Source organism: Cyrtonyx montezumae, unplaced genomic scaffold, assembly GCF_038088225.1.
Source record: "Cyrtonyx montezumae isolate F1298 unplaced genomic scaffold, pur_monq_1.0 scaffold_17, whole genome shotgun sequence".
In the NCBI taxonomy this organism is placed as follows: domain Eukaryota; kingdom Metazoa; phylum Chordata; class Aves; order Galliformes; family Odontophoridae; genus Cyrtonyx; species Cyrtonyx montezumae.
Genome location: NW_027071903.1, coordinates 20055216 through 20082443, shown reverse-complemented (window position 1 = coordinate 20082443; position 27228 = coordinate 20055216). Strand labels below are relative to the sequence as shown.

Sequence of the window (27228 nt, the reverse complement as noted above, 5' to 3'; positions counted from 1 at the left end):
TACCAGAAAAGACATTAAAAAGAAACGGCACATTTGACACCAGCTCCTCGTCAGCTAATTAACACCATTCCCAGGGGACTGGGTGCTGCCAATTACCTTTGATGGGAGGGAGGGCTACAAAAGGCCCCTGGGCAGCCCCCTACCCCTAATGCTGTGTTCTGTTGGGCAGAATGAGACCCACAAGCAGCCTGGGCTTTGCTCTTTTCTGCTGTCTCCTAGAGATGGGGGCTGCCTACAGCTCTTGGGGCTTTCTCCGAGGGGAGACAGAGCTGTGGGGGGCTCAGTCCTTGGGGCAGCCCCATACCTTCTCCCAGCCCTCCCCATGGGCATGGGTGGATGTGTCCCAGCTCCAGGCTGCGTCCCCACTGCACCCCGTGTCTGTGGGGTGCCAGGAGGCACAGGTGGTGGTCACGGTGCACAGGGACCTCTTTGGCACTGGGCGCCTGGTCCGGGCTGCAGACCTGAGCCTGGGTACAGCTGCCTGCCCGGCCATGGCCCAGAATGCTGCTGAGAACGTGGTGACCTTCGTGGCTGGGCTGCACGAGTGTGGCAGCACCCTCAGGGTAAGGCTGGGGGCCTTGGGTGGGGACTGGCACCTCATGTGCACCTTGGGGTGCTGCACAGCAAGGGATGCTGAACCTCTGGGTGTTTAACTGGAGAGTTCTGGCTGGCTTCTCCCTTTCATTTAGTGGGGTTGGAACTAAACCCATAGGGCTGCCAGCCCTGTAAGTGCTGATTACTTCTCCCCCCTGGGAGAAGCTTGGGGCTCCACACGTGTGGCTGGAGGAGAAGGGATCTTGGTAACTGGGCAATGCAACCCACCTCTCCCCAGGTCACCCCTGAGGCTCTCATCTACAGCACAAGCTTGAATTACAGCCCAGCCCGTGCTGGCAACCCCATCATCATCCGTACAAGCCCTGCTGCGGTTCCCATTGAGTGCCACTACCCAAGGTGAGTCAGTGCAGATGGGCACCGAGCCCTCCCACAGCCACGGAGGATCCTGACCACGAGCATCCCTCCCCAGGAGGAACAACGTGAGCAGCCACGCCGTCCAGCCCACGTGGGCACCCTTCCACTCCACCCTCTCCTCCGAGCAGAAGCTGCTCTTCTCCTTGCGCCTTATGAGCGGTAGGTTTGGGGTGGGGGTCTCCCCTGGCTGTTGGTGCAGGCCTGGCAGCCCTTGAGCCCTCGGGTGGGAGCGGTGGGTGAGGCACTGGAACCACCAAACTTCCATTCCAGATGACTGGAGCACCGAGAGGGCCTCTGCTGTGTTCCAACTGGGAGATGTCCTCCGCGTGCAGGCGGGGGTCAGCGCAGGGGGCCATGCCCCCCTGAGGCTCTTTGTGGACAGCTGCGTGGCCACATCCAGCCCACACGGGGGCTCCTCTCCCCACTATGCGTTCATTGACTTCAACGGGTAAGAGCTGCCCGTGCCCTGGTCTCGGGTCACCTCCCTGTGAGCGTTGGCTCCCAGCCACCCCGCTGAGCTTTGTCTGCACCTAGGTGCATGGTGGACGGGCGGCTGGACGATGCCACCTCGACTTTTATATCCCCGAGGCCTCGGCTAGATGTGCTTCAGTTTGCAGTAGATACGTTCAAGTTTGCAGGAGACTCCAGCAGCCTGGTAACAAATCCTTCCTATAAGCACTGACCCCATTGTTTAGATGGGGTCCAGCCTCAAGCGGTGGGGCGGGGCAATGAAGCTTTGCTGGGCCTGCCTTGAGAAAGTAATCTTGTAGAATCATTTGGGTCAGAAGGGACCCCAAAGGGCCATCACTGCAACCCCTGTGCCATGAACAGGGACAGCCACAGCTCCATCGGGTGCTCAGAGCACCCCCAGCCTGACCTCGGTGTCTGCAGGGACGGGGCAGCACCGCCTCTCCGGGCACCCTGAGCCAGCACCTCACTGCCCTTAGTGCACAGGACTTCCTTACACCCAATCTAAACGTCCCCTCCTGCAGTTTGAATCCACTTCCCCTTGTCCTACCCTAACAGACCACGCTAAAGGGTCTGCCCCCTTCTTCCCCTGTAGTAACATGTGGATGGGGTGTTACCACTTCTGATCTGTGATGCCCTGTGAACCCAGGCTCCCTCTTGGGGAACACTTCTGGGCAAGACAAGCCCCCTTAGGCTGCACTCGATGTTCTGAAAGCAGCAGCAGCATTTGGGGTGCAACAGGGAGATGGTGGTCCTTCCCAGTGCATGGGGAAGCCAAGTGTGCTTCTTTAAGGTGACTGACCCCATAACCCTGCTCCTTGTCCTCTCAGCTTTACATCACCTGCCACCTGAAGGTCTCCCCGGCCAGCCAAGCTCCGGACCCTCAGCACAAAGCTTGCTCCTTCCACAAACCCAGCGGCCTGTGAGTAGCTGGGATGTGCTGCTGGGCTGCCCGCCCTGTGCCCCGAAGCTCAGCGGGGTCCCTGCTGTAGGGCAGGCTGGTGAGCAAGCTCTCTTCCAGCTGGGCACCCGTGGAGGGTATGCGGGCCGTGTGCTCGTGCTGCGAGACACAGAGCTGTGGCACAGCACGTCACTCCCCGCAGCCCCTCGTCCCAACCCATGGGCGCAGAGGGCGATCCCGCAGAGAGCTGGCCCAGGATCCTACAGTGGGAGAAGCAGATGTGATGCTCGGCCCTCTGCTCGTCCACAGCCACCAGCAGCACCCAGCAGGCGGGGTGCCCTCTGCAGGTGGGTGATGGGGATGGGGCGTGGGCCCTGCTCTGCCTTTGAGCACCTTTGCTTTCTCCTCTGCAGGTGCTGGAAGGTATGTGGGGCTGGCTGCTGGATTGGCTGTGCTGCTCCTTGCTGCTCTGGGAGCCCTGGCTGCCTGCCGGGCACGCAGTTATCCCATCTGAGTCATGGTCTCAAGTTTTAGCTTCTCATATCCAGTAAAAAGTAAATTTCCCCTACTGTGGGAGACTTCCTGGGGGCTGAAGGGGGGGGGGCGTTCTGGCTCGTGCTGCCCATCTCATGGGTAAGGGCTGTGGGATGGGGGCCCTTGCTAATGGAGGCTGCAGTGGTGCAGGGAAGGCTTGGCTCTTCCTGGGCTGCAGGGAGACAGGAATTCCAGACCCTGTCCCAAGGACTGTTTATGCATTTCATCCAAGGCTTGCTGCATATAGATATGTATAAACAGTCCTTGGAGCAGGGACTGGAATTTCAGCCCCTGCTTTCCTTTCCCCCCCCCCCACCCCACAAAGGGGCTTTTCCTCTCTGCACTATGGAGCTGGGGCTGTTGCCAGCAGCTGGCAGGGCAGGGTGCTCTTGTCCCAAACCTGAGAGCAGTTGCTCTCTGCCAGGTGTGAACAGAACCCCTGGATTCTGTGAAGGGAAGGAGGGAGGGCTCCTTCCTGTGTTTCTTCTGCCACTCTTGACTTGCTGTACTGTTAGCAAAGCTCTGGCTTGCACCCATGAGTGGCCATTCCCCCCCTGTCCCCTCCTGGGCAGTGGTCCTGGCTGCTTCTTGGCGTGCAGCTTTGTGTTAAAAGCAGGAAGGACCTGTGTTTTCAACATTCCCCTTTGTACAGCAGGGGGGAAAAACGTTGCCTCGGGGCTTGCCCTGGGACTTTTGGTCTCTGCCTCCTCCAGGCTCTGTGCTTGCCCTCTTTGCTGGTCTGCGGCCAAGCCATCTTCTGCTTCCAATAAAGTCAGGACAGAAATCCCCCTTTCCTAAGACAAACAGCTCTGCAACTCTGTGCCTCCATGGGTTTCACCCTGCTCGTTGCACTGGGGCCCCCGAGCTGCCCCCTCCTCACCAGCCAAGGCTCCTGCCCTCGCCCCCGTGCTCCACAGCCGTTGTTTACTGATTCAGCAGTGCCTGCCCCTGTTATCTGCTGTCAGCCTGAGTGCCTTTGACAGACGTCCTCCCAAAGACAGAGGCTGGAATGCCTGGCATTTCTACGCAAGCACCAATCTCAAGGTATCTTAAACACAGAGAAGTCCTGGCCGGGCTCTGTGAGGAGGAGAACCAAAAGGAGGGGGGAAGGACGTGTGCCACAGCATGCTTTTTTGGAGAGTCGCACCAAATCCAGTAGGGTTTTTGGCTGACCAAAACTCCATCTGTTTCCCCAGGGATCAGCTGAGCCCCCTGACTCACTCTGCTGCCCCCCAGCCGAGGGCATCGCGAAGGCTGGGGAAGACATGCAGGCACTGAAAGAATGGGGCTGAGAGCATGTGGGGTTGAGTTTTAAGCAGCCATCCCTTTGCTTTGCAGCCTCAAGGTTTGGTGCTTAGCACAGGCTGTGATGGGGCTGGCTGAGCACGGCTGCACTCGTGCCGCTGGTGAGCAGTGGGATGCGTAAGGTCCCTGCTCGGGATGCTATGGAGGGGTCACAGGGCATCCGGAATGGCTCTGGGCAGGGCTGGGGGTGGCGGGAAGCCCCCAGATCTGACCCCCCCCTCCACATCACCTCCCCCAGGAGCCTTGAAAAGCCCCTTATCGCCTGGCACAAACCTAAACAAGCCGCTCCGTCCCCGTCTCCCCGTCTCCGGCTTCTGCTGAGTTTTCTAAACAATTCCCCCAAAGAGGCTGACGAGGATGTTTTCTCTCGCCTTGAGCAGCCCGGGATGGGGGGTACAGCACCCCGGAAATGACTCTGCCTCCCCATCCCTGCATGCATACCTCACGGGGGGTTGAGGGATATAAAGCACGGCAGAGCTTTCCTAGCTCCTGTGCTGGGCGAGCTGGCAGCAGGCGGGATGCAAGGCGGCTGCGCGGTGGTGCTGGGGCTCCTGTGCTGCTTGGTGACCCGGGGGGACTCCTACACGCCCTGGGACCTCTCCTGGACAGCACGAGGGGACCCCACCGCCTGGTCCTGGGGGGCTGAGGCGAACTCCCGTGCCGTGGCCGGCTCGCACCCGGTGGCCGTGCAGTGCCAGGAGGCACAGCTGGTGGTGACGGTGCACAGGGACCTCTTTGGCACCGGGCGACTCATCAACGCGGCCGACCTGACTCTGGGCCCGGCCGCCTGCAGGCACTCCTCGCTCAGCGCCGCGCACAACACCGTCACCTTCACCGCTGGGCTCCACGAGTGCGGCAGCGTCGTGCAGGTGAGAGCTCTCGTGCCCCGGGGGGGGTGCTTTCAGCTGGAGGCCTTCTGTGTTTTAGCCTTTTATTTCTCCCTTGCGTTTCCCGATGGGAAGAGACGGCTCTGGGCGGGTGGGTGGCAGGGGGAGGTCTTGCTGTCTCGCTGCCAGCTTTGTGCCCTATTCCTCACCAGGTGACACCAGACGCCCTCATCTACCGCACACTCATCAACTACGACCCCAGCCCTGCTAGCAACCCCGTCATCATCCGCACCAACCCCGCCGTCATCCCCATCGAGTGCCACTACCCCAGGTAAAGGCTCTGCATCCTCACCCCCCCCCACTCCCCCCCCCGGTGCCCAGCGGTGTCCTGATGCAGTCGCTTGCCAGGAGGGAGAATGTGAGCAGCAATGCCATCCGGCCCACCTGGTCCCCCTTCAACTCTGCGCTGTCAGCTGAGGAGAGGCTGGTGTTCTCCCTGCGCCTCATGAGCGGTACGTGGGACAGCTGGTGCACGCTGCTCCCATCACCTCCCTCTCTCACCCCCTTGTGTCACTCCCATGCTCTGCAGATGACTGGAGCACGGAGAGACCCTTCACGGGCTTCCAGCTGGGTGACATCCTCAACATCCAGGCTGAGGTCAGCACTGAGAGCCACGTCCCCCTGCGGCTCTTTGTGGACAGCTGCGTGGCCGCCCTGAGCCCTGACGGCGACTCCTCACCCCACTATGCCATCATTGACTTCAACGGGTGAGGCTGGGGGGGGTGGGTTGGTCACTGCGCTTGGGGGGGCCCAGTGGGATACTGACCCCCTCTCCCCTTTGCCTCATGTCCAGGTGCTTAGTGGATGGGAGGGTGGATGACACCAGCTCTGCTTTCATCACGCCCCGGCCTCGGGAAGATGTGCTGCGGTTCAGGATCGACGTCTTCAGGTTCGCAGGGGACACCAGGAACCTGGTAAGGCTGTGTGCTGTGTCCATCCCCAACACCCAGCCTGAGCCAGGCTGTCCCCAGGGAGAGGTCCCCAACGCTTCCCCTGCCCCTCCTGCAGATCTACATCACCTGCCACCTGAAGGTGACCCCAGCAGACCAAGGCCCAGACCCTCAGAACAAGGCTTGCTCCTTCAATAAAGCCAGAAACACGTGAGTATCTGCGGCACAAATCAGGGTGTTTTATGGCTCCCAACTCAGGGGCCAGCACCCAAGTCCCAGAAACGAGATGCAAACTCCTCCAGTGTGGGTTTCCCAATGCACTTCGGGGTCCTTTGGGCAGCCAACAAGTGGGGGTTGCCGGGGGTTTCCCACTCACCACTGACAGTGCTGCCGTCCTGCTCCAGCTGGGTGCCGGTGGAAGGCAGCCGGGATGTCTGCAGCTGCTGCGAGACGGGCAGCTGTGAGCCGCCCGCACTCTCCCGGAGGCTCAACCCCGTGGAGCGATGGCACGGCCGCCGCTTCCGTCGCGATGCCGGTAAGGTCCCGCTGGGCCTGAGGAGACCCGGGCGGGAGGGAGCCCGGCTCACGGCTCCGTCCTTCTCAGGGAAAGAGGTTGCAGCTGATGTGGTCATCGGCCCCGTGCTCCTCTCGGCGGACCCGGGAGCCGTGGGACAGCAGCAGGAGGGCGGTGACGGTGAGTTGCCGTGGCTGTGACTTCGCGGTGCGGCTGCCGCGCCCTGCTCTGACGGCTGGGTTTGGGTTTGCAGGTGCGGCGGTGACGGCGCCCGGCGTGGGGACGGGGCTGGCGTGCGTGGCCGTGGCTGTGGCGCTGGCTGGCGTCGGGGTGGCTGTGGGTATTGCACGCAAGGGCTGCACCCGCGCTTCGGCTGCAGCCTGAGCGTAGACAAGCCGTGAATAAAGCCTGGAAAGGACAAACTGTGCCGTGCCGTCCCTGTGCGCCGCTGGGGCTCTGGGGTAGCAGAGCCCTCCAGCTCCAAGACCGCCTCCAGCCTTCGGGATTGGAGGTTACCCGCAGTGGGATGCCCCGCCAGCGCTTCAGCCCCACCCAGTGTCCAGTTCTGCCCCGGCAGCTCTCCGTGGGGTGTGGTTGGGCGGCGCTGGAGGTGTCCACAGCCTCTGGGCACCACGTTTTAGGGGGACAGCAACTGTTTAAAGCGTCCTGTCTCCTTGCCCCGCTCGGGCTCTGGGGCTCGGAAACCATCCTGGTGCGCGCAGGGCTCTGCTACGCAGCGGAGGGTCCCGGCTGGGATAAATTCCCGACCTCCTCATGCCCCCTTAGCAACCCCGCACGCAAGCACCGAGTTCCCTCCCCTCGCTCTTCACGCCATGTGCGCCTTCATCGCTGTTCCCACTGACGCATCATCAATGGAGCGCCCGGGCACGCAGCTGCCGGAGCAGAGAGCGGCTCCGAGCTGAGCTCCGGGCCGGGAGGAGCTGAACACGGCAGCCCCGGCTCGAAGCAAAGCGGCGCGGGGCTGCGGGCGGAACGCAGCGAACGCGGGGCGGCTCCGCCCGGTGCGCGCGGGAACAGTGCGGACCTGAGTGAGGACTGCGGCGGGAAAGAGGTGGGCGGGGCTTCTGTGGGGGCGGGGCCGGCTGCTGCCGGGTCCCCGTAGCGGTTCCGGGTCGCGGAGGCGGAACCTGCGGGAGCCGAGCGGCAGCGCCATGGTGGGAGCGGGGCCGGTGGTGGGGCGGGGGAGCCCGGGAGGCTCTGCGGGAGCCGCGGGGCTTCGCCGGGCTCTGAGCGCCCCTTTCCTCCGCAGCGGTTCCGGTTCTGCGGGGATCTGGACTGCCCCGACTGGGTGCTGGCCGAGATCAGCGTCCTGGCCCGAATCGTTAAGTGTTCCCCTCCCCCAAATCTCGTCCGCCCCGGAGGCGGGCCTGGCTTTCGGCGGAGCCGGGAACGGTGCTGAGCCTGCTTCTCCCCGCAGTCCTCGGTGAAGCTGAAGTTAATCTGCGCGCAGGTGCTGCGGGAGCTGCTGGGAGAGGCCATCGACGTGAGTGCGGGGCCGGGAACCATGCGAGCTCCCAAGCCTCTGCTGCCGTTATAGTACTGCTCTACTATACAGCGCTCTAGTACCGATGGTGTGAAAGTGGTGTGTAATTAATTTGTACACGTGATTCTGTCCCGCAGTATGAGAAGATCCTGAAGCTGACGTCGGACGCCAAGCTCGGTGAGCCCTGCTGCTGGAGGTGGCTGCCCCCAGGCGTCCATGTGTCGCTTAGCTGAGCTCCCTCCTCCCTGCAGAGTCAGGCGATGTGAAGGCCGCCATTGCTGTCCTCGACTTCATCCTCTCCAGTGCAGCCAAGCACAACGTGGATGGCGAATCCCTGTCCAGCGAGCTGCAGCAGCTGGGACTGCCCAAAGGTGGGGCGTGGCGAGGGGGGAGGGGTCACAGGCAGCCCTGCAGCCACACACCTGCACCAGGGGCTGTCTGTCCCCAGGGCGCCCCCTGGCTGTCTGAGCCCTGCCCCGTTCCCTCCACGCTGGGGTTTGGCAGCCCCAGGGCTGGAGCTGGCAGCAGCAGGCGCTCACTGTTTCTTCCTTCTCGGGCAGAACACGCCACGGGGTTGTGCCGCTCCTACGAGGAGAAGCAGAGCTCTCTGCAGGACAGCCTCAGGGCTGGCAGCCTCCGGCGTGAGTGTCCCACGTGTGCTGCTGGCACGTGACCCTTAGGGGCAAGGTTGGCCCCTGGCAGGGCCCCAGCTGCGGGTTGGCTCAGATGGGCCTGGCCGAGCACTGACGCAGCCCCGCACCGCAGTGAGCCGCCTGGATGCCGTGTCGTGGCGGGTGGATTACACGCTGAGCTCCAGCGAGCTGCAAGAAGTGGGCGAACCACTGGTGCACCTTCTGCTCCGTGTGCAACGTGGGGAGCGCGGGGAGCCCGAGGCCGTGCCCATGGCCGTGTCGGCGGAGAAGTTCCGGGTGCTGCTGGCAGGTGAGGATGGGGTGGAGCCGTGAGGGAGCCCCGTCCCTTTGCTCAGGGCTTTCCAGGCCATCAGAGCGACGCTCCATGCTGCAGCCCCGCGTGGCTTCTCTGTTCCACAGAGCTGAAGCAGGCCCAGGCGCTGATGAAGACCCTCCTCTGAGGACGCGGCCGCGGCGGCGTTGTCTGCTAATAAAGTTTGGGAGCGACGCCCGAGCTCTGTCCGCCCCTTCCTGCCCGCGGGGCCCTCGGCCTGGCAGGCCCAGCGCTGCCGTTGCCATGGCGACGCGAGGCTGCTGCTCCCCTTGAGCGGAAGCGGGGCCAATATCACCGGGCAACGGGGCAGCCAATGGGTGACGAGCGGGGCGGTTCTAAGCAGCGAAGCAGCCAATGGGAGCTGGGGGCGTGCTCCACGCGATGAGGCAGCCAATGGGAGACGGGGAGCGCGTTTCACGTGATACGGCAGCCGACGGCACAGCCAATTAGAGGCGGGCGGGGCGTGTCGCCAAGCGACGCGTCGCGCCGTATCGCTGCCGTGTCGCGGCGGCTGCGTCGCGCTGTCGCGATGCCCGAGTGCCCGGAGCTGCACCTGGCCGGCCGCTACATCAACGAGGCGTGCGGCGGGCTGCTGTTCGAGGGCGGCGTGCAGCGCTCGGCCGTGGGCCGAGGCCCGGAGGTGCCGTTCAGCAGCGAGGCCTACAAGGTGACGGCCGTCTCCCGCGGCAAGGAGCTGCGGCTGACGCTGGCGCCGCTGGGCCCCGGTCCTTCGCAGCCTCTGGTGTTTCGCTTCGGCATGTCGGGCTCGTTCCGGCTGTGCGCGGCCTCCAGCCTGCCCCGCCACGCTCACCTGCGGTTCTTCACCCGCGAGAGCCCCCCCCGCGCCCTCTGCTTCGTGGACCCCCGGCGTTTCGGCACCTGGAGGCTGGGAGAGGCTTGGCAGCCCGACCGCGGGCCCTGCGTCCTGCTGGAGTACGCGGCCTTCAGGTAGGTGCCCGGCGCCCCGTCGTGGGGACGGGGACAGGAGGGAGGCTGGGCGATGCAGGGATGCATGCCCCGTGCTGTGTTTCAGGGAGAACGTGCTGAAGAACCTGGAGGATAAGGCTTTCGACAGGCCCATCTGCGAGGCGCTCTTAAACCAGAAGTATTTCAATGGGATCGGCAATTATCTCCGTGCTGAGATACTGTACAGGTGAGCTGCCACGCCCCCGGGCCCGCAGCGCTGCTTGCCACGCCATCTCTGCCTGCTGGAACCACGCTGGGTCCTGCACTCTTCCAAAGCAAAATGCAGGCTGCTTCAGGCTTGGGTGTAACAGATGGACTCTTTCAGGGCAAAGATCCCTCCCTTTGAAAAGGCTCGAACTGTGCTGGAAGCCCTGAAACAGCAGCAGCAGGTGAGGAGGAAAAGGTGGAGGATGAGTGGTGCTTCCCGAGCTGCTGTGCTCGGGGCCGGGAGCCCCTTCCCTTCAATGCCATTGTGGATTTGGGATCAGCAGTGGTGGCCCAGTTTCAATGCACGTTTGGTACCTTGCAGAGTTCACACAGCCCCTTCCCTCTGTCCCTGCTGCTGCCAGGAGGTGCTTGCTGCTCTGGACGGGTTTTGGGGTGTAACTTCTTACTGTTGCCACCCTCCAGCAGCCAGCCAGGTTTCCTAGCAGAACAGCAGGCGTTTTCCCTTTGTAGCAATGCTTTCACCAAGCTTCTTGTCGTCCTTGCCTTAAACACCCGTGTCAGTGCACATCTGCTCCTCCAGTGGAGCAGCAAGTGAGCACAGCCATTCCATAACAGCACACACGTGGCGTGCAATTGCACGTGGCCATGCTGACAAGCTGGCACGGCTCCTCAGGTACGTGCCTTCAGGTCAAGAGGAAGTGGCAAGGAAAACAAATATCATGCAAGCTTGAAACCTCCGGGGAAGGCTGCACCTGAACCTGTGGCTAGTTTGCTGTCCACGTACTCTAATCTTGTGGCCCCAGGGGAAAATGGGTGGCTGTTTTGAGGAAGTTGAAAAAAAACAACAACAAAACGCAACTTGAGGCTTCTTTTTAGCAAACTGCTGGTGCTCCTGTGTGCTTTTTCACGTCCCTGTAGCTGTGCTAGTAGTACAGCCTACACTGTGGCCTGTGACTGGGCATGTGCCTTGGCAAGAGGGTGAGGGGAGATGCAGGGACGAAGAGATCCCTGTGGGGTAACTGGCAGGTGACTTCTCCATCTCTGCAGGATTCTTCCCTGACACTGAGTAAGAAGCTGAAGCTGAAGCGGGATAACCCAGATCTCCTGGAGCTGTGCCACACGGTGCCCATGGAGGTTGTGGCAGCAGGTGAGGTTTCAGGGCAGGGAGCTGTGGGACAGGGACACCTGGCAGCCCCCAGCCTGGGCTCTGGCTGGAGAGGGTCTCCTCTCCATCCCCTTTGTGGATGAGCAAGGAGCTCATGCATAAACCCAAAGGGAAGTGGTCAGCATGGGCTCACCAAGGGGAGGTCATGCTCAAGCAACCTGGTGGCATTCTACGATGTCATTACTGTCTGGGTGGATGGGGGGAGAGCAGTGGGTGTAGTCTACCTTGATTTCAGCAAGGTCTCCCACAGCATCCTTATAACAAAGCTGAGGAGGTGTGGAATAGATGAGTGGATGGTGAGGCGGGTTGAGAACTGGCTGACTGGCAGAGCTCAGAGGGTTGTGATCAGTGGCAGAGTCTATTTGGAGGCCTGCAGTGTTCCTCAGGGGTCCGGTCCTGTTCAACATCTCCATCAGTGACCTTGATGAGGGGATGGAGTGCACTCTCAGCAAGTCCGCTGATGATACAAAGCTGGGAGGAATGTGCATGGGAACTTCTTCCCAGTGCAGTGACGGAGCACTGGAGCTGCACAGAGAGGTGGTGGAGTCTCCTTCTCTGGAGACGCTCAGGACCCACCTGGACGCCTACCTGTGCAACCTGGGCTGGGAGCTGCTTTGGCAGGGGGTTGGACTCGGTGATCTCTAGAGGTCCCTTCCAATCCCTACAGTTCTTAGATTTCCCTTTCTTCCCTCCTAGACAAAAATCTCTTCGACCCCTTTGACTCGGATAACTATGCTGCCTTCAAGAACTGGCTGCAGTGTTACTTAGTGCCTGGCATGAGCTCCCTGCGGGACCGCAACAACAGGACCATATGGTTCCAGGTAGGATCTGAGGTCTCTGCCTGGGGCTGGGTAACCCTGCTGCTCCTCCACGGGGATAACCTTTCTTTTGTGGGGGCATACATCGTTTGCCTATCCCCCTGTCTTGGCTGTGGGGTGCAGAAGGGTCTCATTGCTGCTATGGGGTGCTTGCTGGTGATCCCTGTAGAACGATGGCATCCCAGTCACTGCTCTGTCACCTTCCTTGCAGGGAGAGCCTGGCCCCATGGCTCCCAAAGGTGAGTGTCCTCCCCTCCACCCACAAGATCTGTGCTTGTTCTGGGAGGGCTGGAGCATGGGGAGGAATCAGTCTGTTCACAGCCAGAGGAGCAGTGTTCTGAAGGCAAGTGCTGTGGTTCCCTGGTTTGTTGGCAGTCCTGTGGCTTCCTGGCAGCACACCAACCTGCCTGTGTGCAGGCTCCTGCACCTGCAGGGTGATTTTCCAGGCCAGCTAACATCCCCTTCCTTGCCTGCAAGGCTCAGAGCAGGAGGACACGCTCTGGGGCTGGGTGTGAACAGAACCTGGTAGCTCACAGTATTGTGAGTAAGGAATGAATCTGTTGGGAGGGGAAGGAAGCGTATCTTGAGCCCTTCTTACACCTGAGTTCCCACTCATCACTCAGGATGGTGTCCCTTGTCCCCCCCCTGCCTAACCGTGCCATGTCCTCTCACAGGTCAGACGTCCCGCAAGAAGCACGCTCACCTGAAGGCAGACCCTGAAGCTCCAACCCCCACAGTATGAAGTTTTGTGGTTGATGCAGCTGCTACTGGGGCTAGAGGCTGGTTCCCTTGCCCTCTCAGGCTGCTCCCCCAGTCACCAAATGATGCGTGAATGTCCACGTTCCCCTCACATGTGTAGGCTTCTGCTGCTAAGCCCTGGTTCTGTCCATCCAGGTCACAACCCGTGCCTCGAAACGGCGTGCTGGGGGTGCAGAGAAACCCCCGAAGCCAGCTGTGAAAGAGGAGGAAGAGAAGGCAGTGCCTGATGGGTCAAAGAGGGGACGTGCCCGTGGGAGGAAGAAAGCAGCTGCTGCGCCAACCTTGTCTGAGCCGGTCAGAGCAAAAAGAAACCGGACATCAGCTCGCAGGGGCAGAGGTGAGGGTGGTGGTCCCTGTGACTTCTGGGTAGCAAAGGGCAGAAGAGCAAGCAGGGTTCTGCAGGGCAGAGCCAGGCACCCCCTTACCTTCTGCCTTCTTGTTTCCCACCCCACCTTCCAGGTGCTGCCCCTGCAGTGTGAGTGCTGGACACTGCCTCTGCAAACATGCGACGCTGCCTCTGCTGTGGGGACACACTGGCCTGGGCTGCCTGGTGCTGCTTTCAGGCATGCCTGCTTGTAGCACTTGTTCCTTGCAGCCTCAGGGATAGGGACAGGCTGGTGCTTCCCCTCCCCTTTCTGTTTTTACATATATTTTTATAACCTTGTCTTATCCCTTTTGAGTGGTTTCAGAATCAAGTTCCTCAGAGGGACCACTGATTGTGCATCGTGTCAGACTCTGATCCTTCCCTATGCCTTCAAGCATATTCCCTCTTCCTTTTTTTTAATTGCTGCCTGGATCGCTGAGAAGGCTGTTTTTAAATAATTAATAAAGTATTTTGTGTAGAAATTGCTGTGACTGCCTTCTTGTGCTAAAGCTAACTCCACCCTGCCCGACCTCTTTCCCACACTGGCTGGAGAAATCCAACCTCCGAAAGTAAAGGCAAGCACTGCTTCCTTAGAGTTTCAGGGGTAAGATCCAAAGAGGAGGACATTGAGAGCAGCAGCAGCTACAATGGAGTGTTCTCATGTAATTTGGTCTTATTTGTGCTCCCTTCTGCCAGGGCAGTGCAGGAGTCAGGAGAAGGAAGGGAACTGAGGGGCAGAAAAGCTTTGTCCTTGCTCCTCTCCAGCCCAGCAAGAGGGCACTGGTGGCCAGGCTCAGTTCCAGGAGGTGACACTGCACTTCCACCAGGTTACCTGATGTGCCATGGAGGAACCTCAGGCTGTGGTTTGAGCTCCCAGCATTGGTCCAGGTTACTATAGCACCAGCATCACTGCCTCAAAACCAGGAGGATGGAGATCACTTGGAACGGCGTGAAGGAAAGCTTCATGCCCTGCTGCTCCACTGGCAGGTGGCCCTCGGCTGCAGGCCGCTCCAGGAGGTCACATCTGGGGGAGAAGACAGCTGGTGAAGCTGAAGTGACTGACCTGAGCCCCCATGCTGCCACCCTGTGTGCACTTACAGCATCGCCTCTTTAACGGGGAGGGAGGTCTGGAGCCAAGTGACAGCCGTGCTGCCATGTGCCTCGTACAGCCGCACCACCACAGCTTCGGGTCTGTCCTCAGCCTTTGCAGACACAACATAGGAAGGAGTTGGCACAGAGAGGTGGGAACACCCCATCCTACACCTCTGTACCTCAGCCAGACCAAAATGATCTCAACTGAGCTGGAACAGAGGGGTCGCTGCAGCCACACGGCCAATCCTGCCTGCCACCCCTCTGCTGGGGAGAAACCAGACCACACTGAACAACAGCAGCTCCAAAACTGCCCCCTCCACCTCCCTTCTTCTGCCCAGGGGACTTGCCTGCTTGACGGTCTCCAGAACAACTGCAGGTGAGCTCAGAGAAAAGGCACTCCAGGCTGGGCACTGTGCAGAGCTGGCCGGGACCGCGTGGAGGGGGAAATTCAAGTTGTAGGCACACTGGATCACACCAGCATCCTGGAAGGAGCCTGCAAAACGAGAACCTCCAGTCAGCCTCCATGCACTGACAACCAGAGGTGGGGGCACCCTGTGCTGCCCTGAGGCTTGCTGGAGCATCCTCTGCCCTGGGTGTCCTCACAAGGTCCAACTCAGCTCATCACTCACCCTGGTGAGGCATCACGGCGTAGGTGAACTGGTGGTGGCCAATATCTGCGGTGGCATCTGGGGACTTCGGTGCTCTCAGCCTAAGGAAAGAGGTGGGTAAGGCTGGATTCCCCCCAGGATCTTCTGTCACTCAGCCCAGAGCACTGTCAGGACAGCTGCCTTCCCCAGCTACTTTGGAACTGGGCCCTGAGGTGCATTCTGGCAACAAACACTAGCCACAGTGTCCCAGAAGCTAAAATCAACCTCTGAATGGTGGTTTCCTGTGAAACTTCTGGCTGACATGCAGAGCTTCTCTTAGCTTTGCATGCATGTGCAACACTGACATTCCACTCCCCCCTCCCCTTAAGTTCCCCATCCTGGAGAGTGTTGTTTTAGCCAGCAATGGAAAAGTTACTTGGTGCAAATGTGGATCTGTGCTCTCTGGAATGATCTGTGAGCATATGTCATTGGAATCACGTTACCTTAGTCAACTTAATTACAGCAGCCAACAAGTTTTAGAAGACAGCCACCCACTTAGGCTAATCCCAGACTATTTCCTTATTAACTACAATCATTTGTGACCAGACTCTGAAGTAGATTTGAACCAGACACCTCAGAAAGCACAAGGACTGCTGCAGCTCCACCCTCACCACAACCCCACTCACAAGGAGAGGCTGAGGACGTTCCTGTGTGCCGACGCCCCGTATTTACTGTCATTCAGCACTGCCACCCCGAAGCCGTGCTCGGAGAGATCCATCCACTTGTGAGCCCACACCTGCAGGGGATACCAAGGGACATATTCATCACACAAAGCTACTGCCAGGGAGAAAAGCAGCCCCTCAAGGGATCAGACCTCCTCTCACCTCAAATCGGGCCCAGTCCCAGGATGTGTTCCAGTGTGTTGGCCGTTGCAAGTGCCCAAACTGGATTTCATAGGTAGCATTTGCACTCCGGACCTGCACGGGGAACTCCACCTTCAGGAACTTGTGAGATTCCTTCCAGTCAACCTAAACACAATAGCAGAAGGGCGTTGTTGTGGGGGGCTGACAGGCAGGAAGTGCACTCATCCTTCCCTGATGTGCAGCAGCCAGATTCCAGCTGGGCTGCACCAGGTACTACGCCAACAGCCACTGAAGCCTGAAAGCAGTCACTCAGGAGACCCCATTCTGAGACTACATTCACAACTGCAGAGGACAACAGGCAGTAGGGGCCTCCAGAGCAGGAGACAAGATGGTGTTCAGCTCTCCAAGGCCCTGTGTGCATGGCTGCCACTAGCCTCACCTGGGTCAAGAAGCGGACGTATGGGCACATGGCATCCAGGATGATCTCTTGGGTTAGGGTGCTGCTTTCCCCAATCTGCAGAGAGAAGCTGGCACTTCCCCGCAGCCCCCCTGCCAGGGTGATTTCCAGAGGCTTCAGCAGCGCTGTCACTGGCTTCCTAGAGACAGGGGTAAAGGCAGAGCTAGTCTCAGCTCAGCAGATCCAGGTTCCCAAATCTCAGCCTCACGCAGCAGATTCTCATTTCTGCTCAGTGAATGCCCCAAGATGGGAGGGGTGCTGAGGTTTGTTGATAGCTAAAACTGAAAAGGAGGTGAGAACTTCAAAACAAAGTCAAAATTTAAGGGCTGCAGGCAGTGTTCCTCTACCTGGTCTCCAAGTGATAATCCATCACGTCCCAGGCATCCCAGTACAGGGGAACATCATCAAAGAGAGCAAACTGGTTGGCACGGCAGCCATCGGCGACTGACTCTCTGGAACCAGACAGAAGAGAGAAAAAGCAGCTTAAGAAGTGGCAGTGGTGAAGGGCTCTCAATGAGGAGAAGGCCTGAGAGAAGTTTCATGAGCCCAGATGCAGGAAGCAGGCGAGAGAATCACCTCTCAGAGTGTGCCAGCCGAAGAGAGGTGAGGCGCCCCAAGGCATCCAGGCAGACTGCAATCACCCCGTTCTCCATGCTAACAGAGCCATCTTCCTGGGAGGAAAGGACAGATTTCACAGACTCATGCCTTCAGGAGCTGAGGGGGTGTGAAGTTCCCAACTGCAGAACCAGTGTGCTGACTTTCTGCACTCTGGATTTCCTATGTTTCTCTCCCACTCAGACTTTGGTGGAGTTACCTCAATCTGAGAACAAATACAGTTATGCTTACCTGCTTGATCACTGTCACAGGCTGAGGGGGCAGCAACGGTTCTCTCACGATAGCGTAGCCCATGCTGGGAGCTGTCACCAGAGCTGGAAAGGACAGAGGTTTTGTTTCAGCATCTTCCCCAGTCCCACCCTTAATTTACGCCGTGCCGCCTTGGCACTCTCACACTGACACCCTCCTCCCTCTTCTTTATCTGTCACTCAGGGACAACCTGAAGTGGGATCAGCCCCAAGAACCACTCTGACAAATCAGTAAACCATCTCCGGGACAGGGAGAAGCAGAATTCTGTGCTGGCTGTCTCTGCCACTGTAAGAAAACCTGATGCAACATGGTACCTCTTGAGTCAGACGTACCTAAAGCCTCTGTTCCAGCTGGCCCAGTCCTGGAGACCACCTCTGTCCGCTCCCAGGGCAAAGTGTTCAGCACAAGAGTGCTCTCAGCACTCCCAGACCTGAGCTGCAGCAGTTCTCCACATAAGGAGTGCAGGGCTTCCTCCTGCAGTTGACGGCCAGTCCTGCGGATCTCTGAGCAAAAATCAGCCCAAATTGGACCCAACCAGCCAGTTTTCTCACATCTGAGAGCTTCAGGTGCTCTTGTGCAAAGTGCATACACTTTAACTGCTTCCAAGCTACAATTACTAATTATTCTTGATATTAACAACCGCTATCTATTAAGTAATTAAGGTTTATGATGGTCCTTATTAACTTTGTTATTGCAATGAGCTATGCCAGTTCAATCAGAAAATTGCTGAGCTACTATAAAGTAAGCAACTGCAATTGCCTGTGGGCAGACAGGAGCAATCTTTAGCTCCCACCTTTGCTGGTGTCTATCCTGGCATGCAACCAGCAAGCAGAGAAGTCAGTAGCTCAGCATGTTTTGCTGATTTCCTGGTTGAATTTGCCCATTTACTGATACGTGCCTGCACACACTGTGCTGTGCAGGTCTGACCCACACTGCCAGGCAGTCTGAAATTGAAACCTCTGCAACTCAGGGTGCTCCAATAGCTAAGTGCCCTCCTAGCCCACCTCCCTGCTCACCTGCATAGTATTGCAGGGCATCTGTAACCACAAGCTGGATGCAGCTGCCTGGTAATACATCATGGAACTGGTTGAGCAGCAATAACCTAGAACAGAAAACAGAAACCCCAGAAGGAAGCAGGGGGGAGCTCTAGATGTGTTCTAGCTTACCAAGCCCTGTTTGCAAGATGGACAAACTTAGTGACTGTTCCCTACGTCCCCATTAGGAAACAATGGGGAGATTTTTTGCATAGCATACTTTAAATCCCCTTACGTTAGGACATGTCAACTGTCATCTTAGTAAACCACAACCATAGGGATTAAGAGCTAACTCTTTTAATCCCTTGGGACTACCAGATATATTACTGCACAAGTTCAGACCAGTTAAAACTGGTCGAAGATTAGTGCAGGCTGGAGATGAAATTTCCAGGCAGCAGAGCAGTAAAGGTTTGGAGCTTCCCCGATGGATTTGGAGTGAAGGTTTGAAGATTCCAACAGGAGAAGCAAGGCACTGAAACTCCTTCCTGTGAAGTTCTCATCAGTTTATGGAAGAAATACTGTTTGCAGAGCAGTCAGTGCTCATGTACTTCCTTACCTCCAGAGCTGCTGGAGCTGGCTAGCAGGATACTGGAACGTGCCACCCTGAGCCACAGCCAAGGTGCTAAGTACTTCCACATCATGGAGTATTCGCTCGCACTCCCGATTCCCCTTCTTTATCTAGTGCCAATCAGGAAGAGAAGGAAAGCTGTTAACAGCAGCAGCAAAAGCACAGATCCAGTGCAGGAAGGCTGGTTACTTGTAGGTGTCATCAGCTGCCATTCTTTTTTGGCCACACACCAACTGGCTTTCAGCTTTACAATCCCCAGCACAAGCCACTGCTTAACCCCCAGGCCAGGCTCCTCTCACCTTTCTCCTCTTCACGTTCTTCATCCACACTCACTCCCTCCCCCACCCCTTCTCCCGCCTCTGCAATTATCAGGGCCCTGCTAAACTGCAGGACATGGCAGTTATTGACCAAGGGGGTTCTGCTGTGCCTTGGCTCCCTTCTCAATCTGGAAGCAAGCCTAAAGACTAACAGCAGATCTGCCTTTAGGAGTGCTAGCTGCAAGGTGGCTCCCAGAACCGAGGTAGAGAGGGCACTACCCGAAGCCTAGAGCCACCTGAGCAGTAGCAAAGAGAACAGCCACCTTCCCTGAGGGTGAGGGAGCCCATACGAGCAGTCACCTGGGCCTGGGTGGTGTATGTGCCGTTGTGCAGCTCGAGGAAGAGCTCTCCCACCCAGGTGCACAGCTGTGATGACTCCTTCTCCAGGACTGAAAACAGACGGGCAGGAGTGGAGATCTGAACCCTGTGGGAGAGAGGTACAAACAGCAATGAGCGAGGAGAGAAGTGCATGACACTGGGGTATCCCTGCCAGAAAGGCATCAGCTCCAGAACCGAAGCTTCAAAAACCCCAACACAGAACTAAAAGGAATGTGCAGGAAGACTCTGCAGACCACCAAAGATTTCTCCACCACCTGGACAAAGCAAAGGAAACCATCACCTCTGAAATCCTCCCATGCTACAAACTGCAGGCAAGAGACAGAGCGGTATGGTGTAAACTAGCTGAGGAGCAGCAGCTGTTTGAGTTGCTGCCAAATAGTTTTTCCCCAGGTCAAACCCAACAGCCCTTTGTTTAATCTACACGTTGTGTACACAGCTGCCTTAGTAGGAGCAATCTGAGCCCATGGAGGCTGTGGCAACTGCTCCGTGCCTGTGGAAAGAGGCAGAAAAGGAGCTCTCCTCTCACCTTGGCAGCCCATCTGTATCACTCATTCTCTTCATCCTGTCCAGCATCTTTTGCGTGGGGCCACCTCCTCCATCTCCAAAGCCAAAAAGGACAGCGCTATGGTTCACACGTCCTTTGTCCTTGTTGTTCTTCACTGTTTTCAGCATCTAGAAGGAGTTTTGGACAGCTGCAGTCTGCTGGTACCCAGCCCCAGCTCTCCTTGCTCCACTCAAGAAAGTCAGCCTTGCCCCTCTTCCCCAGCTCACAAGAATCAGCCATAGACACACGGCAGAGGTCGGCAGCTAACGATCAGGCACCCTAAAGGCCTTCATTTGATACCCCCACTCCCTTCTCTGACAGTGCCCACTCCTAGGAGCCTCAGATCTGTCCCCATGAGGCTGGCATTGCACTTCAGATGCAGGTTTGGCAAGCTCACTTACCTCTTCCACTCGCCCATGCATCCCATAGGAGTCACCAGGAGGGAAATGGGTCAAGACTTGGGACCCATCAATGCCTTCCCAAAAAAAGGTGTGATGCTGCAGACAAGTCAGAGAAACGTACGTTGTCTCTAAGAGCCACAGGCTGCCTAGATGTTAGAACAAACTCCTAGGAGTTCTCATGCCAGCACTGGCAAGTGATCAACTCACCCCTTGCTCAGTGTTTCAAGGCTCCTAAGCTTATCTCCCACAAAAACGTGCACGTGGAGAGCACAGTTCAACCCCATCAGCACAGAATTCATGCACTAGAAGCCCATGCAACTGTGCAAGCCCTTGCACCCACGTCTCCAGAGAAGTGCAGAGGGGAAAGGCACCTCAAAAACCTGGAGGATCCACACTCAGCCTTCCCTTTCTTTCCATGTCACAACTTGTGAGTTTTTGGAAGAAAAGCCTGTATCAGCTGGCTAGAGCTGTGGAACAAACTGGTCCAGCCCTGCAGGCAGACTCCAGCTGCCCCATGTCCACCCCTGGGATGAAGGGAAGCACAACTCACTGGGAAGGCGTTGACCAGATTCCAGCTGAGCTTCTGTGTGAGGAACCGTCTGATCCCACAGCCGCACATCAGCTGGGGTAGCTGGGCTGAGTACCCAAACGTGTCTGGCAGCCAGAACTGGGAGCAGAGGAAGAGAAATACAAGTCACACTAGCCAAACACCACAGCCTGAGATTGTTCGGGGTATCCTGGCTCTAAAACCTTACTGTAGAGGGGACCCAAGACGTGCTAGACAAGGAGCAATTCCAGATATTTCCTTGAGTCCTGCAGGCAACAAAATCAAGGTCTAACCCTGTGCTAACTGGCGGGAGATATGGGTGACTGGATATGCACTCATCACAGCTTCAGTTGCAAAAATCAGGCCTATGTGAGGCATCTAAGAATTATACCTGAAAGGCAAACAGGAGAGAAATCCAGAAGCACAGCAAGAGGTGGAAGTAGAGCACGTGCAAGGAAGGTATGCTGGAGAAGAGCAAGTACCTCTGAACACATCTGGCCAAACTGCTCCTGGAAGAACCGCTGGCCCTGAAGGAACTGCCGCACCATGGACTCCCCACTGGGCATGTTTCCATCCTGGGAGCACAGCACAAGGAGTCAGCATCCTCTCTTGGAACACGTGTACCCAACCGGGCATAGGAAAAGTGTCCAGCCCACTCCCACTGTCACCCTGCTCAGAAAGGATCTGAACACAGCTTGGCAATGCAGAAGGGAGACAGAAAGGTGCGGTGAGCCAGGCTCACCATGCTTCTCACCATTTCCACCCAGGTGCCTCCAACAGGAATGAACTGCCCCTTTGCCACGTAGTCCTGAATCTGGGTGTAGAGTCCAGGGTACCAGCTCCTCACCCACTCGAACTGCTGCGCCTGCCAGAGCACACAAGTCAGCCCCAGCTCCCACCACATTACACCAGTGCTCCTGCTCTCTGTAACCACAAAGGGCCCTGGTCACTGCTGTCTAGTTTGGAGTCACACTGGAGAAGCAGCATGCCACAAGTAGAAGAGCTTCTCAGTGAGCCTGGCACCACCTCTTTGAGCTGCTCAGAGCAAACCACCTCTCTCCTAATCCTCAGGGCTGCCCTGCCAATCCCTGTCCTGCAGGAAGTCCCCCTGGAGATCCCTCAGCTCTCCCATGCAAGAGACAAGCTGGGCTGCAGCTCTGTTGGCTTTCAGAGACTGCTGCATTCCTCAAGCAAAGACCTGGCTCACCCAGTAACCCCGGGCTGCAGGCTGCAGTGACCCCATCCCTCCAATTCAGGACGGAGGGGGCTCACCTGGGAGCAGACAAAGGTGAGCTCCGGGTTGCGCTCCATCAGACGGATAACTGTGACCCAGCTGCGAGCACATTTCCGGACAGTCTCCTCATATGGCCACAGCCAGGCTGTAGGGACAGACACACGGCCCCACCATGGTTATTTCTTGGCACAAGCACTGCCCCTGACTGCCTGGGTAAGGCAGGATCCATTGGGAATGGGCTTTCAAAGATCAACCAGGGAAAATTCAACAGCAAAATGCTGCCCTTTGACCGATGCCTCTGCTGCTTCTCTGCTGCAAATGAAGTCCTCTCCAGGGACTAGAAATTGAGGAGTGATGTCCAACAGGCAGAAAACAGTGGTCTGTGACTCACCTCCCACCAGCAACCCCATCAGTGCTTCTGACACCCCTCCTCCTCACTGCCCCATCAGACCAGTTGTGTGGTAGCACAGAAATCCCTTCTCCCTTCCCTCGGGGCTTGGTAGCCCAGGGACAGCCAGCTCTCCCCTCAGGCAGCAGCAGCACTGCTATCCTGGCCAGTAGAGAGGGAAAGCTGTGCTGCTCTCACCAGAGTCTATGTGACAGTGCCCCATGGCGTGGATGGTGTGCTGGCTCTCGCCATTCCTCTGTCTGAAGATTGCTGCAGCCAGGTCACGGGCAGCAGGGAAGGTGGACGGGTCCTTAACATCACACATGTTCACGATCTGGTTGGCAGCATACAGGGCCTGGAAGCTCCTCTGGTTTTCCTCCCCGAGCAGCTAGGGTTGGGAGGAAGGACAGCTTGACCCTGAGCTCTCCGGCTCTATGCACCAGCATGGATACATCTGCCTAGGGGAGAATCTGCTACCTCCTTCCAACACCTGACTCTGCCAGTAGTTTCAGGCAGACACATCCCTGCTTCACAGATAAAATGTTGTACACATTTCTCTACAGTCAGGTTACATATATATCCAACACCATTCAGCTCTGGCCTTGTTTTGGACCAGGAGGTAGATGCAACAACCACCTGTGGCTTCTCCTTGTTAGGTTTTCTCATACTTCAGACAATGTCAGTTGTGTTAAAGCAGTGGGAGAAAAAAACCACACATATTCCCCTGGGGCCTTCTGGAGGGAGGAGGCAGCTCTTGGGACGTGGAAGAAGGGGATAAAATGTAGAAGTTACAGAAGAAGGTAGAAATGCTGAGAGAAAGAGAATGAGCACACAGACCTGGGCCATGTCCAGCAGTATTTCCAGATCCATCAGCAGCTCGTAGACATCCCTGTTGAAGATGACCAGCTCAGCCTTGCTCAAGGTGAACCTCCTGTCAGGGTCCGGGGGGGCGATCATGGAGCCCTTGCCAGCCCCAAAGAGCCCATTGCAGGCCAGCTCCACGTACAGCATCAGGCTGCAGAGACCAGAAGGAAACCATCAGCAAGCAGATCACAGGCAGCCAGCTGGGAAAGCCCACTCCTACCCCACAGCAGGACTAGCCCAGTCAGAACTCCCAATGGACACACTGTACCCTGATGCAGGTCTGGGTATCTCACAACCTAGTAGTTTCACCACCAGCCTCCCTGAGCAGCACAGTTTGTCCAAGCTGACCACTCACCTGTGGGGCTCTGTCTCCTTCAGGCTGCTTGTCAGTATGTAGCTTGTCTTCTCGCCTTCCACAGTCAAACCCTGAAGGGGAAGGCAGCACGTTTAACCCACATTTATACCCAAAAGCCCGTGACAGAGGGCTTTTACAAGGCTGCTGGACAGACACAAAGCTCTGCTGGACAGAGGGCTGTGGTCCTACGTGCTGTAGCACAGCACTTCCCAAAGAAGCAACAGACCACCAGCAGACCTGGCTGTCAGGACTGATCTTTGGACACAGCCCAAGGACCCTGTGTCTACCACAAAGCACAGTATGCAATCTACAAGAGTCACCCCCCTCTCCCACCCCACACGCCAACCTCTTCGTGTGGAACCAGGAGTGGGACACCATGACCCCCGTGGGTCCCTCTGAATTCGGGATATTCTGCGATTCCATAACTGCCCCTCTCTGCATTGAAGTTTTTCCCATATTTATAAGGACTTCTTAAAGCTGAACCACAGCACCATATGCTTCGGATCTTTTCTTTCATGACCACACTGTCTAGACCTCCAGTTGTTCTTGGCTCTCTCCCACTGGTCCATGCTTTATTTCCCCTCGATAACACAAGTAGACATTACTCTGAGGAACGTATAACAAACAGAAGGGGATTTCTACTGCTCCATTAGAGAGGGCTGAGAGATAACAGCTCTGAAGATAGCAGAGAACCTGGCACAGCTGGCATACACCTGACCCACTCCTCCTTACCTGGACTGGCTGACCATCTCGCCACACCATGCCTTCACCATCGCTCTCCCAGACAAAGTGCACCTCCCGCCCTGCCCATGCTGGGGGGATGCTCAGCTCCACCCTAAACCAGCAGGTCTCCCACCTGGAAGAGAACACACAGCACCTCACCCACTGCTGACACCTTCTCAGAGAGAAGCCTCGTGCCTTCAGAACCTCTGTGGGCAAAGCACAGCAGGGACACCACCCAAGCGCAGCGTGCTCAACTCAACAAAACTATCTGTCTGCTCCCTGTGTGGCTGTCAGTGACCTGGCATCAGGTCAAGGAGGACACAACACCTGCACAGGGCAGTCCTGTGCCACTTAAATGCATTGGGCCTCCCCTTCCAGCAAGCTGCTGACCTGACTCCTCTTTAACCACATGAAACCTCTGGCTCATGGCGCCACTACGGGTTAGAGATGTGGTAGCCAGCCAAAAAAACCAGTCCAGTGGGGTGAAGCTCTCCTCTGAGCAACCTGTAAGGTAAGGAAATCAGAGAGGACTTGCTTCGATACAAAATGATGTAGCTGGTGATACAAAGCTGGGAGGAGTGGCTGACACACCAGAAAGCCGTGCAGATGTTCAGCAAGACCTGGACAGACTGCTAAGCTGGGCAGAGGGGAATGCGATGAGCTTCAGCAAGAGCAAGTGTATGGTCCTGCACCTGGGTAGGAACAGCTGCATGCACCTCTATAGGTTAGGGGCTGACCTGCTGGAAAGGACTTAGGGATTCTGGTGGATAGCTGGCTGATCACGAGCCAGCAGCGTGCCCTTGTGGCCAAGAAGGCCAATGGTAGCACAGGGAGCATCAAGAACAGAGAGGCCAGCAGGTTGAGAGGTGATCCTGCCCTCTACTCTGCCCTGGTGAGGCCTCGTCTGGAGCACTGTCAGGTTCTGGGCTGCTCTGATCAAAAAGCACAGGGATTTTCTTTGTGGTGGAGGGCAACAAGGATGGTTGGGGCTCGGAGCATCTCCTGTACAAGGAAAAGCTCAGAGACCTGGGGCTGTTCAGTCCAGGGAAGAGAAGGCTGAGAGTGATCTCATAACTGTTTATAAATATCTAAAGTGTGGGAGTCAAGGTGATGGAGCCAAGCTCCTTTCAGCAGCGCGTGGCAATAAAACAAGAGTCAATGGGCATCCATACAAACAAGAGGAAGAAATTCTTCACTGTCAGACTGCTGGAACAGGCTGCCCAGAGAGCTGGTGGAGTTTCCTTCTGTGGAGACCCACGTGAACACACACCTGTGCCACCTGCTGTAGGGAATGTGCTTTAGCGGGGAGGTTGGACTTGATCTCCAGAAGCCCTCTCCAAACCCTGGATGCACAGCCCTGATGACACTTCAGGGGCTGCTAGGCAGGCAGCTTCCACTCAAAGCACACGGCAGGGACGGGGACATCGTGTCACCGAGTGTACCGCGACCCCGTACTCACGTGGGCCCAAAGGAGTCCCCCACTCTGGCCGGCCTGAACTCCTGAACGACGGCCTCACGGTAGGGGATCCGCCGTGGGGTTTGGAAGCAGGAGAGCGAGGTGGGCGCGCAGCTGTCCCCATAGAGTCTGCGGACAGACACGGGCGGGACGCGGTGAGGGTGGGGAAGGACACAGGGCGAGCTGGGCTCCCCTTCCCCCCCATCCTTAAGCTCCCCACATGACAACAGCTGCGCCCCACAGGCTGCCCGCCCGAGCCCAGGCCTCTGGGAACTGAGGCGCCTCGGCGCTTCCCTCAGGAGGACACACCGAGCAGGCAGCACCCGGGGAAGGGTCCCCGCTCTCCGCCCACCTGCCCCGCAGGTTGCAGTCGGTGAAGTAGGTGTCGGACACGAACTTGTCGACGCGCTCCAGCGCCGTACGCCGGTGCTTCAGCATGGCGGCGGCGCTACTGCGCATGCGCCCCCGCGCCGCCCGCCCTGTGGCGGCGGGATGCGTCGCGCATGCGCAGAGCGGGTCGGGCCTGCAGGGCGCGCTGAGGCCCACAGGCCTGGCCCAGCTGTTCCAGGCAGCTGGTGCCCCCCTGAGCTCTTCTGGGAGAGCCCCGCTTGGCTGCTGCACGGGTGCTTTCTTAGCAGCTCAGCAGGGCTGTGTCCCTGCTGCCAGGCTGACTGCTGCCCCAGTGGCTCCATGGGGAGCATGGGCACCACGGCTTGCATTGCACGCCTTTGGGCTCACCGTGCAGGGTGGGAAGAAGGATCCGTACACAGCAGTTAGCCCTGATATTTTAATGGAAATACTGCACTACAGTCAAGTTTACAACATTGGTATAGAAATCACAAGGATAGTGGGCTGAGGATCACGTTACAGAATACAAAAAGCAAAAAGGTCAAATAAAAAGAGAAGCCTTGTCGCTAGGGCACAGCCAGGCAGGGCGGGATGCCGGGCGGTGGGAGGCAGCGTGGCATGACACGTGGGCTCGGCTCAGGGTGCTCCCCAAGCCAGGCCTCTGCTGCCCACATGTGTTCACTGAATGGATCACCTTCAGCATACAGAGGAAAAAGGGGTGGGAGGGGGGGGAGAAACCTTTCCAAGGGAACGATAGGGAACTTATTGCTGGCAAACTCTGGGTATTCCCTGCTGGGTGCTTCCCTCTATTTTTCTTTTCTCCATAGGAGGCTCCCGGTCACCACCACAGCCAGACCTGCCTTCTGCACACGGGCTGCCAATGAGCTGGGGCTCTGCCTGCAGCCCTCAGTTCTGCACACCCAGCTCTCTGCTGCAGGAAGGAGACAAGCCTTCAAGCCCAGAGATGCCCGTCAGAGCGTGGTCACGGCCGCAGCAAAGCCACGCTCCCAACCCGGGAAGGAGGGAAGCAGATTTGGGTGCTCAGACTGGCAGCACTGGTTTTGTGCAA

The 27228-nt window shown here is 57.7% G+C and overlaps 5 protein-coding genes across 7 annotated transcripts; 4 read left to right on the top strand and 1 right to left on the bottom strand.

Moving 5' to 3' along the window:
* Positions 1 to 170: 170 nt before the first annotated feature.
* Positions 171 to 2852, top strand: LOC136046826 (zona pellucida sperm-binding protein 3-like). Its single transcript, XM_065733612.1, has 8 exons — positions 171 to 563; positions 833 to 951; positions 1025 to 1128; positions 1240 to 1417; positions 1504 to 1624; positions 2268 to 2359; positions 2459 to 2685; positions 2752 to 2852. Exons 1-8 carry the CDS (start codon positions 171 to 173, stop codon positions 2850 to 2852), a joined length of 1335 nt encoding a protein of 444 aa, XP_065589684.1.
* A 1767-nt stretch (positions 2853 to 4619) lies between these two features.
* Positions 4620 to 6881, top strand: LOC136046828 (zona pellucida sperm-binding protein 3). Its single transcript, XM_065733616.1, has 9 exons — positions 4620 to 5046; positions 5217 to 5335; positions 5413 to 5516; positions 5594 to 5771; positions 5858 to 5978; positions 6073 to 6164; positions 6359 to 6489; positions 6559 to 6648; positions 6722 to 6881. The coding sequence occupies exons 1-9, from the start codon at positions 4696 to 4698 to the stop codon at positions 6850 to 6852; spliced, it is 1317 nt and encodes a 438-aa protein (XP_065589688.1). The 5' UTR covers positions 4620 to 4695; the 3' UTR covers positions 6853 to 6881.
* A 698-nt stretch (positions 6882 to 7579) lies between these two features.
* COMMD4 (COMM domain containing 4) lies at positions 7580 to 9082 on the top strand. Its single transcript, XM_065734292.1, has 8 exons — positions 7580 to 7643; positions 7739 to 7810; positions 7907 to 7972; positions 8110 to 8149; positions 8224 to 8343; positions 8533 to 8613; positions 8738 to 8914; positions 9025 to 9082. The coding sequence occupies exons 1-8, from the start codon at positions 7641 to 7643 to the stop codon at positions 9063 to 9065; spliced, it is 600 nt and encodes a 199-aa protein (XP_065590364.1). The 5' UTR covers positions 7580 to 7640; the 3' UTR covers positions 9066 to 9082.
* Positions 9083 to 9407: 325 nt separating this feature from the next.
* NEIL1 (nei like DNA glycosylase 1) lies at positions 9408 to 13463 on the top strand. Its single transcript, XM_065734291.1, has 9 exons — positions 9408 to 9886; positions 9972 to 10091; positions 10230 to 10293; positions 11120 to 11219; positions 11934 to 12058; positions 12267 to 12294; positions 12730 to 12791; positions 12950 to 13151; positions 13274 to 13463. Exons 1-9 carry the CDS (start codon positions 9468 to 9470, stop codon positions 13291 to 13293), a joined length of 1140 nt encoding a protein of 379 aa, XP_065590363.1. The 5' UTR covers positions 9408 to 9467; the 3' UTR covers positions 13294 to 13463.
* Positions 13464 to 13822: 359 nt separating this feature from the next.
* Positions 13823 to 26282, bottom strand: MAN2C1 (mannosidase alpha class 2C member 1). Of its 3 annotated transcripts, XM_065733606.1 has the most exons (26): positions 26164 to 26282; positions 25815 to 25940; positions 24365 to 24488; positions 23633 to 23703; positions 23251 to 23428; positions 22612 to 22801; positions 22064 to 22170; positions 21546 to 21656; positions 21274 to 21366; positions 20795 to 20911; positions 20245 to 20340; positions 19826 to 19971; positions 19261 to 19384; positions 18632 to 18753; positions 18058 to 18143; positions 17374 to 17544; positions 17024 to 17106; positions 16754 to 16848; positions 16525 to 16629; positions 16160 to 16316; positions 15742 to 15885; positions 15544 to 15653; positions 14900 to 14979; positions 14618 to 14763; positions 14277 to 14380; positions 13823 to 14202 (listed from the first exon to the last, which is right to left on the bottom strand). In XM_065733606.1, the coding sequence occupies exons 1-26, from the start codon at positions 26268 to 26270 to the stop codon at positions 14085 to 14087; spliced, it is 3111 nt and encodes a 1036-aa protein (XP_065589678.1). In that variant the 5' UTR covers positions 26271 to 26282; the 3' UTR covers positions 13823 to 14084. The 3 variants fall into 3 exon arrangements, with proteins under 3 accessions (XP_065589678.1, XP_065589676.1, XP_065589675.1); XM_065733604.1 differs by lacking the exons at positions 13823 to 14202; positions 14277 to 14380 and having other exon boundaries at positions 14408 to 14763; XM_065733603.1 differs by lacking the exons at positions 13823 to 14202; positions 14277 to 14380; positions 25815 to 25940 and having other exon boundaries at positions 14408 to 14763; positions 26164 to 26250.
* Positions 26283 to 27228: the final 946 nt, after the last annotated feature.

Bases quoted from the DNA above. Each gene is read 5' to 3' on its own strand.
- LOC136046826 (XM_065733612.1), top strand. From the start codon at position 171: ATGAGACCCACAAGCAGCCTGGGCTTTGCTCTTTTCTGCTGTCTCCTA. The intron at 952-1,024 runs GTGAGTCAGTGC...ATCCCTCCCCAG, and splicing joins ATTGAGTGCCACTACCCAAG to GAGGAACAACGTGAGCAGCC. The intron at 1,129-1,239 runs GTAGGTTTGGGG...CTTCCATTCCAG, and splicing joins CTCCTTGCGCCTTATGAGCG to ATGACTGGAGCACCGAGAGG.
- LOC136046828 (XM_065733616.1), top strand. From the start codon at position 4,696: ATGCAAGGCGGCTGCGCGGTGGTGCTGGGGCTCCTGTGCTGCTTGGTG. The intron at 6,490-6,558 runs GTAAGGTCCCGC...CGTCCTTCTCAG, and splicing joins CCGCTTCCGTCGCGATGCCG to GGAAAGAGGTTGCAGCTGAT. The intron at 6,649-6,721 runs GTGAGTTGCCGT...TTGGGTTTGCAG, and splicing joins GCAGCAGGAGGGCGGTGACG to GTGCGGCGGTGACGGCGCCC.
- COMMD4 (XM_065734292.1), top strand. The intron at 7,973-8,109 runs GTGAGTGCGGGG...TCTGTCCCGCAG, and splicing joins TGCTGGGAGAGGCCATCGAC to TATGAGAAGATCCTGAAGCT. The intron at 8,915-9,024 runs GTGAGGATGGGG...TCTGTTCCACAG, and splicing joins GTTCCGGGTGCTGCTGGCAG to AGCTGAAGCAGGCCCAGGCG.
- NEIL1 (XM_065734291.1), top strand. From the start codon at position 9,468: ATGCCCGAGTGCCCGGAGCTGCACCTGGCCGGCCGCTACATCAACGAG. The intron at 9,887-9,971 runs GTAGGTGCCCGG...GCTGTGTTTCAG, and splicing joins CTGGAGTACGCGGCCTTCAG to GGAGAACGTGCTGAAGAACC. The intron at 12,792-12,949 runs GTATGAAGTTTT...CTGTCCATCCAG, and splicing joins CTGAAGCTCCAACCCCCACA to GTCACAACCCGTGCCTCGAA.
- MAN2C1 (XM_065733606.1), bottom strand. From the start codon at position 26,270: ATGCGCAGTAGCGCCGCCGCCATGCTGAAGCACCGGCGTACGGCGCTG. The intron at 15,654-15,741 runs GTGAGAGGAGGT...TATCCCCTGCAG, and splicing joins GGGACTGGGCCCGATTTGAG to GTGTGGGCTCACAAGTGGAT. The intron at 14,764-14,899 runs GTGAGTGATGAG...CTCGTTTTGCAG, and splicing joins CGCCGTGATGCCTCACCAGG to GCTCCTTCCAGGATGCTGGT.